At 38.2% G+C, this 11,552-nt stretch overlaps 1 protein-coding gene across 1 annotated transcript; it reads right to left on the bottom strand.

Annotated features, from left to right (window-relative positions):
* Window positions 1-3,510: 3,510 nt before the first annotated feature.
* LOC104244279 (endoglucanase 6-like) lies at window positions 3,511-10,981 on the bottom strand. Its single transcript, XM_009799668.2, has 9 exons — window positions 10,571-10,981; window positions 9,076-9,288; window positions 8,537-8,737; window positions 6,097-6,186; window positions 5,799-5,963; window positions 5,279-5,563; window positions 4,736-5,084; window positions 4,300-4,353; window positions 3,511-4,188 (listed from the first exon to the last, which is right to left on the bottom strand). The coding sequence occupies exons 1-9, from the start codon at window positions 10,775-10,777 to the stop codon at window positions 3,890-3,892; spliced, it is 1,863 nt and encodes a 620-aa protein (XP_009797970.1). The 5' UTR covers window positions 10,778-10,981; the 3' UTR covers window positions 3,511-3,889.
* Window positions 10,982-11,552: the final 571 nt, after the last annotated feature.

Here is an 11,552-nt window from a genome sequence, read left to right as displayed (position 1 = left end):
TGGGTTGTGAGTTGTCTGCCTCGGATGCTGAATATCCCCCACAGAGTAGGAAACTTGATTACTTGATATAAGTTGGACGGGATGGCCCTCATGGCGTGTATCCAGGGTCGCCCTATGATGGCGTTGTAAGATGTGTCCTGATTCATGACATGAAACGTTGTTTCTATGGTGACGCCCCTGGCTAGAACTGGCAGCGTTATCTCTCCTGAGGTTCGCTCAACTGCATTGTTAAAACCTGTTAGCGTTATGCAGCGTGGTACTATCTTGTTATCGAGTCTCATTTGTGCGAGAACTCGAGGGTGAATAATACACGTACCGTTCCCATCATCTACCATTATTCTTTTTACATCAATATCTGAAATACGTAAAGTAATGACAAGAGCATCGAATTGAGTAAAGGTCAAACCATGGGTATCTGACTTATCGAAGAAGATACTATCTTCGAGGTCATCATACCGTTCATGGGTGATTGACCGTTTCAATTTATGTGTGGTGGTGAACTTAACGTGATTGATTACTGCTTCGTAGCCTTCACTGACAATCATTTGGATGGTGCGGGCAGGGGATGGTGGCTTTGGAGGGACGAGGGGTTGTTCTTGTCCGTGGCCGAAGTTGGCTCTTCCTCGGTCGCTCATCAGCTCCCTTAGGTGTCCTTGGTGAAGCATGTTCACCACTTCTTGCCATAGGGCTATGCAGTCTTCGGTTTTGTGACCCCGCTCCTGATGAAACTCACAGAGGGCATTCGACTTTCTGGTACTTGGGTCGGACTTCATCTTTTGTGGCCACTTCACCTTCGGGCCGAGTTTCTCTAGTGCGTACACTATTTCTGAAGGGGAAACACAAAAATTGTAAGAAGATAAGAGTAGAGGCATACCTCTTTCATTTCGTTGAGTCCCTGTATATGGCCTGGACGACCCTTCTGTATGGCGAGGAGATGGTGGGATGGCTGTTCTGACATATGGTTGGTGCCTGTCCCGGTTGAGGCGTGGACCTGAATGGTCTCTTTGGCCATCATTACGGCGGTCTTTCCTCAACTCCGTTTGGACTGACGTTAGCCGTTGGGTTGGACCGTTGAGGTCATCCTCGTCTGCTCTCACCTCGGTGCAATAGGCGTTGTGAATTTCTTCACAAGTGGTGGGAGAGTATTTCATGAGTCTGCTTAACAACTTTCTGGTCGCCCTAGACCCATTCCTGTTCAACCCATTTTGGAAAGCTGCCACCGCCATCCCTTCTGATACGTTTGGCAAGCTCATTCTTACTTTGTTGAGCCGGGCGAGGAAGTCCCTGAATCCCTCGCCAGGCGATTGTCTAACGGCGAATATGTTATTCACCCTAGCATCCGCCTTCTTAGCCCCGACATGGGTAGTGAAAAACTTGTCAGCCATTTCCTCGAACGTTGTTATTGAACGTGCTGGTAATTATGAGTACAATGTTAAGGCTCCCCCTGTTAGGGTTTTGCCGAACTTCTTCAGCAACACTGATGGTACCTGCTCTTTTGAGAGGTCGTTGCCTTTTACTACTGTGACGTAATGAATGATGTGATCTTCGGGGTCTGTTGTGCCGTCGTATATCTTCAAATATGGTAGCATTTTGAAGGTCTTGGGTATGGCGTGTGGGGCTACCTCCTCGCTGTACGGTTGTTCGACGAACCGACCGACGTCCCATTTTGGTAGCAGTTTCAGGGCACCCGGTATCTTATCAACCCTTTCGTGATGCTCCCTCATTTGGTCGCAGAATGCTTTATTCTCGTTCTCCATTTCTTCCATTTTCTTTAGAACGGCCGCAAGTGCATCATTACCTGCATCAACAACAGTGTTAGTGTTACTTGTTGGGAGAGGAGTGGGAGTAGGTTGCTCGTTGGCGGTTGCTGTGGTATCCGCTCGTGCGGCGCTTCTATTCGCCCCTTGAACGGGTTTGTCGAGTATGTTGTTTAGAGTACTTGTCAACCACGCCTCCAGTAGTTTTTTCGCTGCTGGTAGCGCTTCCTTTACGAGGGGGAGGTGAGTCACTCCGCCTGGGTGTAGTGCTCGGCGTCACATTCTCCTCGTCTTCTTTGTCAACCTCGTCGATGGTGTTCAAGAGGTTGGCAGTGACGTCCACTACTGCTTTCAGTCTTTCATTTCCTTTTCCTGCCATTGTTAGTTCGTGCAAACAAGAAAAAGATGGCTGCTGTGGTTTTTTTTTGATCTAGAAGAAACTAAAATTATAACTAGAAACTCTCCACAGAACAAAATTGTTTTACCAAAAAAGTGTTAAACCTTTTCTTAAAATGAATTAATAAGAAAACATGGGGTGAATCCTAGTTAAATAAAATAACTACTAGATCTGCAGACTTAATGCATTAACGATGTAGGATAATGTCCGATAATATCGAATGCCGATTAAGAGTGCTCAATGATTGTCAATGAATGCAATAAAGACAGTCTGCAATGAATGTAGATAATGGCAATAAATATAATAAGAAAGAACTTATCACCCAAATATTAGATGACTTGTATGATTCTCCTTCCTGACAACAACGTGGGGACAATATAAAATGAAGGTGGACAAGAGATCCTTGGATCTTGTGAGTAAAAGATATATGTTGAATAATGGAATCAATGGACAAGACAAGCTTTGTATATTCTCTGTGATCAACCTTTACAATGTGTTCGTCTCCTAAAAATGAAGATCTCTTTTTTGTTCTTTATCTCTTCCTATTTATAGGGGATATTCCTAAGAAACCCTAAAAAGTACAATTGAAAGAATATCCAATGAAATATTCCTTCTTTCTATTCTAGACTTATTCTACTGTTGCTTCCGTACATTCTTTACTTGACCTTGGCACTAATCCTTCTTAAGGCGACCCCTCGCCATTGTACCGTGGTCGGCTTATTCCTCGACCACGTCCATTTACAGTTATTAAGTCCAGTCCAAATTTCGACCAATACATGATTATCTTCTAAAATTGTCGTTTCTATTCAATTTGGTAAGTGTTTTATAAAATGCTTGTACTACTGTTTGTAGTTTATTTTTTCTAATTCTTTTTCATGTTCACTTGTAGTATAAATATATGATCAAGTCCCTTATGAGCTTGGACGACATAATTTTAAGAACACATGGGAGTGTACCTTGAGATATCTAGGATCAAGTAATACAGTTTTGGCCAGTGTTCAGAGCTCGAAATTCTGAATCCCCAGTTTGGAGTTGGACATGTCTTTAGTAGGGACAAAGCTAGTTGCCCGGCGGGTTCGTCCGAACTTAGTAGCATTTGCTTAAACAATATATTTGTGTCAATAAACTCATTAAATATGTACAAATATTAAATTTAGAACTCAATTATTAACACTTGAGATTGTTGTTCTAAAATCCAGAACCCATAAGATTGAAAATCTGGCCCCGCCGCTGGTCGTGAGGGTCGAGTTAAGAGGGTAATTGTGTACTCTACCTAAAATATAGGAGTACCAGCGCTGCTTTATTGCAGCTGTTAAAAAGGCAATACTGCTTATGTAACTATCCATTGAACGCATATTTGGATAAATATAAACGTATGAAAACCTTGAAGTTGCATAAATTACAAAGGAAATGAAGATCAACTTCACATATTTCTGTTGAGAAGCAACCTTCTTAATTTCTCAACTCCTCACTCTTTTCTCAATACTATGCTATAATGTGACAAAATGAAGTGGAGAAGAAAGAGGATGAGCACTTGTTTTAATTCGTCTCGTCGCTCCTTTCTTCCTCCAGATATCCGCCTTTATTTAACCTACACTTCAATAGCTAAACCCCTAATAACTCAAAACTACAAACCAACAAGAAGTTGAAAACTTACAAACAACTGCACAATTCTTACATTAAGACCCCAGAGTTGATGATTCATTCTTTGTAGATTCACGTCGTCTCTTGAGTTTTAGACAAGAGTGTAGCTTGGTATGGAAATCACCGCAGGGGAAGCAGAGTGAACGTACACAAACTCGAGGTTGTTTCCAGCTGGTAATGAGCTGATCCAGGCCGGAAATACGTAGGAGTCACCATATTTTGAAAGACCCCAAAGAGAACCATAGAGTTGGGATATTGAGAGCTTCAAATTCTTCAATGTCTTAGCAGATTTGTTAGTTACTATTACTGAGTATCTGTAGTAAGTTTTCCCCTTATGAACCCATGAAGCTGTTTCCTTTTGTTCAATAGTAATGTCAGCAGTTGACGAAGCTGCAGATATATATTCCATTTTAGACTTCTCTCCATGTATTGTTATGGCTACAATTATTTGCACAAGTAATTCTAACTAAACAATGTCAAAAGAAGAACTAGTTAAAGTACCTGGAGCTGGAATTACTTTTTGCTCTGGATCTGGCTTTGGCTGAGGGATAGCAACTGTAAGTAGCAAAGGAACACTCTTTGTTAGCAACAGCTTCAAAAGCTTACTTATAAACAAAAGTAGCAAATGGGAAAGTTGGGGTCAAATTTGAGCAGGTAAAGCAATAAATGTTTCACGACCCAACTCGCCCAACACTTGCTTGGCCTAAAAAAATGGGCAGCCCGGTGTACTAAGCTCCCTCTATGCGCGGGATGCGGGAAAAGTCGGACCGCAAGGGTCTATCGTACACAACCTTACCCTGCATTTCTGCAAGAGACTTTCCACGGCTCGAACCCGTGACCTTCTGGTCACATGACAACTTATCAGAACCTCATTGCTTGGGCTAAAATGAGGGGTTAATTTGCATTGTGAGAAAGAATGTCAATTAACCAAGAATACCTGGAAGGAGCTGACTATATTTACTTTGACCACCATGAAGTCTTGCTAACACACCAATCAAAGGAGCATTATTGTAGGTGGCTGGTTCAGTTTGCTCATAGTTGTCTCTCTGATCAGCAAAGTTGTCATAGGCATCAGGTCCACCAACAATGGCTCCAGCTAGAAGATTGGGATCGCTCGCCTTTCTACTAAACCAGGTGGCATAACCTCCACGGCAGCTAACAAAAGAAGGATCCTTCTTTACAGAGACAATGGAAGAACCTCTATGGTGAACTTGTCTTGGATAGTTGTTTCCATATCCCACCATGTAACTTGTGGCTCTTGGGTTATCTCCAAGAATGTAGTCAACCTAGAAAGAAAATAGATGCACAAGAATTTAACCAATGCATATCTAGTAGGCGTTTGGACAATATCTGGTTGAAGCCAAAGTTGAAAAAGAGTATTTGAAAATTGCAAACATGCTTCAGTATTTGCAAATAATGAAATATTATATCTGGCTAAAGAGTCCGGCTAGTTATCCTCTATCGATATTAGCATCATTACCTGTGACTTGGCAAACGAGAGGAGCTCAGATGGTGAGACAATGCCAGAGGAGCACTTAAGGGATTTTCTAGCAGAAGCCAAATAGTCAGAGTAGACAGTGGCAAGGAAAGAAGCACTTGTGACAAATTGCATATTGTTCCATCTCTGCCTGAAAATGAGACCTCCTGGACTCTTGTGGATGTTTTGGTTACCTTTTCCAAGACATGCACACATAAAGTTCTCAGCCTTTTCCTGGTACTTTTCAAACACAGGTGCATGTTTACCAGCATTCCCTTGCATTAGGAACTGCAATTATATACAGAAATAGGTTTATTATTTGCAGTAGTAAAAGAATATTGCTGAATTAGGTTGCAAATCATCTTATGCTTACAAGCGTTACAGGAACAGAGATTGCGGTCTAAAAATCTACAGGCATGTTCGGCGTGACCAATTTAGAGTTTATAAACGGGACAACTTGCTAAGGGAAACACGATGATTCAGGTTATATTACGAAATAAAGTATGGATTTAAGGGAATTGACCTTAGCAGCAAGAGTCTGGACACCGGCATACTTAACGTCCCAGCCAAATTCAGTCATGGACCAACCAGTTCCACCAAGTGCATCCCCATTTTCCCCTAGGTAGTTCAAATAATATGGCTTGTTAGATGCCTTGTACAGCCAGGCAGCGGCCCACAGTAATTCATCCTGTTAAAAAAATTCCAAAAATTGAGAATTAAATTGTGTGAAAATGACAAAATGTACTACAATTCAAAACAAAGTTTAAATTTCTTCATGAAATGCAAAAGGAAGAGGAGAAGAGTTGGAATCAAGCACGTACTGCGTATCCACTGACAGATCGGTAGTACTTCTGCGCCACAGTAATGCTGCTATCATACTTGCCCCTGTATTTGTCCGCAAACTCGAATAGCTGAAAACAACAGTAACCACTAGTTATGGAAACGCAGAGGTAAATTACTTAGTCCTACACAACTAGAAAAATAAGGGGAGGCGGAGTAATTATGGCCGGGCATATATCGGATAAAACCGATAACTCGAACCGTTAATTATTTATTGGGTTATCGGTATCGGGTTAATGGTTCGGTAACGGTTTAGAATTTTTTCACTATTGGGTTATCGGTTCGGGCATCGGGTTGTCAATTTTGTTAATGGGTTAACCGATAACCCAATAAGAATTAATAAAATTACGACTTTACCCTTAAGTATATACATATGTTAGGGCTTCAGTTCATTCTCTCCTATTCTTTCTCAGCCGCACTCTTCAGTTGCTTTATCGTCATTCTTCATAGACCTTACTAGTTACTCCTAGCGTAAGTCCTTAGTCTTATACATTAGGTTTTTAATTTCTATAACAAAATTCATCTTCATATTGGTATGTTTGACGATTAATGATTCTTTTTTTTTATTTTCATTTCTTAATTTTGTGAGCTCACGTTATGCAGCCTTTAACTACTACCAATTTCTCTTCACACTTATTAGTTCTCAATCGACAATCTTCGTCAGTTTCGGGTATATTTTTTAATATTATTCTTCTGTAAAGTACGCTGAGCTTTGACAACAGGACAATATTTTCTTGCCTTCTAGGTGTTTTCATTTCTATGTCAGTATTGCACATGCACAAATTAAGGTTTTGCCCTATGGTTTCTTTTTTCAGGTTAGGCATTTGACAAACAACATCTAGTTTATCTTGGACTGTTAGTACTATATGTTTGGACTTGTTAATTTTAAAGTGAAATTGCTACTACTTTATATTATTATTAATGTATTTGGACAACTCTCGTTGAAGAATTAGTACTATTCCTGTTGTGGCCACTGGACAAAACGCAGAAATGGATAGTATACTATATGTCAATTCTTCTCTTTTTTGCTTAACTCCAGTGAATTGTCTTCCCTTTTTTGTTTTAACTCTAGATTGAGTTATCTTATCGGGTAAACAAATAACCGAACCGATAATGATCAATAACCGATAACCGATATCTTATCGATTCGGTTATCGGTTTATTAAATTTGTAAACTGATAACCGATAAACTAAACCGATAATATTCATAACCGAACCGAACTGACTGATGCCCACCCCTAGGAGTAATAGTGCAGGGAATTTAATATATACCACTCTTTCGTCTCAATTTATGTGATGCTCAGGACCAAACTTCTCTTTCAATTTTCATAATACCGAGCCTTTCTTATTGTTTTTCAGCTATTTTCTCGTACTTTTGATTCTATTATTATTTCTGTACTTTCTGCTGTTGGTACTGATATATTATCTTTTTCATCTGCTTGAACCGAGGGTCTATCGGAAACAACCTCTCTATCCCTTGAGGCAGGGGTAAGGTCTGCGTACACTCTACCCTCCCCAGACCCCACTTGTAGAATTTTTTTGGGTTGTTGTTATTGTTATATGATTTAATAACATGGACATTTACTTGGAACATTTCTTCTTAGGTTGCTAATTTCACAAATATGGACATTTACTTCGAACATGTCTTTTAAGTGATATGATAGTATAGGAAGTAGAACTCGAGAAATGAAATAGTACAGTATAACACCACCTATAGTCCCTATATGAAGTCTTGTAAAACGAATGAATTGTGTAAACAGCAAAGCAAAGGGAAAGAATATGCGAATTACTCCTTCCATTTTAATTTATATGACAAACTTTCCTTATTAGTCCACTCAAAAAAGAATGATACATTTCTATATTTAATAACCATTTAACTTTAAACTTTTTATTTTACGCATCTAACCTTTAATGAGAACTTTTTATAGTCACACAAATGTTATGGTCCTATAAAGCTTTTATCCTTTTAAAATCACAAGTTTCAAGAGTTTTCTATTATTCTTAAATTTTGTATCGAGTCAAACTATATCACCTAAATTAAAATAGGGAGAAGTAATTTTTATATGTGAGATTTGTGTGATTATTCTATTATCTGCGCTACAATAGCATGACTGCTAACTTGGTCCAACTAAAGAAGTATATAAAATTTCCATATACAGCTTTTACTTGGACGTTAGGATTATGAATGCAAGAACAGGACACCTCACAACAAACCTACACTGACAACACCTAGCCTGACAAAAAACAGAGCTAATCGTAACTGCCTAATAACTCCGCCCGTATAAAAAAGATTTTTTGTACTAATATTTATATCAAATCAATAAATATATAACATCTTTTAAATAATTTATTTCAATATTATTTAATATGCATTCCTACTTTATGTTACTCTTAAAGTTAAATTGTGTAGCTTAAACATACCTGGTAGGCATGAGTGAGGAGCTCCTTGGCATAAGCAGGGTTGCTGTTCCGAAAGACTATGGAAGCAGCAGCCATGGCGGCCGCTGTCTCGCCAGCGAGATCAGATCCAGGGCGGCTTGGATCGATCCTGTAAGCAGCTCTTGAAGTAGTCATATCCTCTGGTCTTTGCCAACAGTAATGGTCTGTTGTACCATCTCCAACCTATATATTATTCAAAACATATCACGTCAACTGAACTTTACTACTATGGTCAAAATTATGCCTATAATCCTTTTTTTAAAAGTACCTTATTATTCAGTTGAAAAGGACATTTGGAACACACCAAATTTAATATGGTAGGTAAAAATGGAACAGCACTGAAAGGACAGTTCGATACACTAAGCTCCCGCTATGCGTGTGGTCCAGGGAGATGGCCAGACCACAAAGGTCTATTGTACACAGTCTTACCCTGCATTTCTGCAAGAGGCTATTTCCGTGGCTCGAACCCGTGACCAACCTCCTCTTCAAAAAGAATAGCAGTAGGAGTAGGAATTAATTACCTCTCCGTAAAGGACATTTGGTTCAGGGTGAGCTTTAAGTAGGTAATCAGTACCCCATTTAACAGCATCCATACCATTGCTAAGCTCTCCACTTTCACCCATTTGCTTCCCATATTCTATAATGCTCCACGACATCATTGTAACTGTGAATGCCATTGGCAACCCAAATTTCACATTATCCCCTGCATCATAGTAACCTCCTACCAGATCCACCTGCAACAATTAATTTCTATAATTAATCCGATATTTATTCTAAAACTAGGAAATGTGAACAACTTTACAAAAAATTTAAGTTATCTATAGTGACAGTATAAATATTTTCTACGCATTAATGTTTATCATAAAGATTTATTAGTAGCTACTTTGTAAATGACCCGATTGTGCGCGAAAGTTAAACTCAGTTATAGTCAGGCCTCTTTATAAGAGCATCGTTGTATAACCAGTGCCGAAACAATAAATTTCGCTAAGGGTGTTCAAGACAGAGGCGGCTTAACCCCCAAGCCACTAAAGCGGCCGCTTTAGGCCTCACAAATTAGAGGCCCCAAAAGCTACTATTTTTATATGTAATTTAAATATTTATTGTATTTATTATTAAATAGTAACAAGAAACTTTTTCAACCATCTTTTGCTACTTTGCCACCAATCGTTAATAACATAGTTTTATATTTTATGTGCTCTTTTTTTGGAGTTGGTTGAGAAAATTCAAATGAAAGTGAAAGACAATTAAATTTGTAGTTACTTTCTAGTTCTTCTTACTCCAACTTGAATAAATTTTATTTACAATTCTAACTTTGTAAGATATTTTCTTTCAAGATCTCTATAGACATACTTTAAGCTAATTATATCGTAAAATATTTATCATCGTTGTAAATACAAATTTCTACATGATTATTACTTTGGGAGGCAATGCTATATAGTGAGTTAATTACGTTGACGGTCATGTAAAAAGAAAAAATTAAAAATTAAACTTAATAAAATCTTAACAATGTTAGTAATCTTTCAACAAAGATTAAAGGGGTTGGTTAAATCGTCAAAATGAAATTGCTGAGTACATCGTCAAGATTAAATCGCATCTCGAAAAGTAAAAAGAATAAACTTCAAAAAAAATATTTAAAATTATTAAACAAGTTTAAGGCCGCTTATTACGTCTTGGCTTTAGGCCTCTAAGATTATTGAGCCGCCTCTGGTTCAAGATTTAATATACATATATAAAAAGTAATTTTTGATTTAATATATGCATTATAATCTTTTATATACACTGTATAATTTTTCGATGAAGGGTGTTCAACTGACCATCCTTTTTTATATGTGGCTACGCCATTGTATATAATTGTCGTTCACTATAAAAGCCAGTCTTTTAATGCAACCAATTTGTATGTTATGTTATAATATATGTTCTCTATGACAACACTTTGCTATAACAACCAAAATAATTCGGGACAAATAAGGTTGTTATAGAAATGTTTGACCTTATAAATGTAGAGTAGAAACTTACCCCACTAGCCTTTCCGTCAAGAAGACCAGAATTACCCCTCCATTGAACTCTCTGGTCATGAGGAAGATAACCAGATCTCTGAGCCTCGTAAAACAGAAAGCTTTTGCTAAGTGCTTCACCATAATTATGGCTACTACCAAATGCCACATTAGGAAGTAGCCCAATTATAAGAAGCATGGAACAGAACATCATGACAAAATTCATCATATGTTTAGAAATCTTAACTGTAGAGATGTGTACTACTTTTGGCTATACGTATGAATGTTACAAAAATGGCCAATGTAGGTCCTTTTACAAGGTTAAAACATAAAAAGACACATAAAGAATGGAGTTAAGCAAGAAGAGAATAGAGATAGTAGAGAAGAAAGAGTAAGGATTGGGAGAATGGGAAGAGATTGAACCAGTATATATGGTGAATGGAATAGAAAATGCCAAGATTTTAGAAAATGGGCAGTGTCTAAATAATGCAATTAAAAATAAAGAAACAAAAATAATGTCATTGATACTTCATAGTTCAAGAGACAGTGTCATGTGCTTTTGTTCGTCGTTTTTGTTAGGAAGGGTCGGCGCTGAAATTTATTCGTACGAAATTAGTGCACACAATTATACATTAATTAAATTAATCAATGAATATTTTTTTTATAAGTTATTATAGGTCTAGACAGACAATGTGTACGAAGATAAATGGAGGGGAGGTCCCAAAAGGAGGAAAAAGAAGAAAAGAGAATGCAGTCAAAAAGAGTTACAGAAAAGTGTCTGTTGGGTGTTCCCATTTGTTTAAACTCAACGTTACTGACTCATTTGGACTTTGTTAATTCGCCTACGAGGCCATGTGTCAAAACTGCGGTTAAAATTCTAATAAGGCCAAAACTTAAAAAGCCTAAAGCATCATTGTATCTGTACGTGGACTTGTTTATTTGGCTTCGACTCTCCGACACTACCGATTTTAACTACAATGCCTGATACTTATCGTATATCTACG

This window comes from Nicotiana sylvestris, chromosome 10 (assembly GCF_000393655.2).
Source record: "Nicotiana sylvestris chromosome 10, ASM39365v2, whole genome shotgun sequence".
NCBI lineage: Eukaryota > Viridiplantae > Streptophyta > Magnoliopsida > Solanales > Solanaceae > Nicotiana > Nicotiana sylvestris.
The sequence above is the reverse complement of the archived record's forward strand: the minus strand, read 5'-3'. Positions and strand labels throughout refer to the sequence as shown.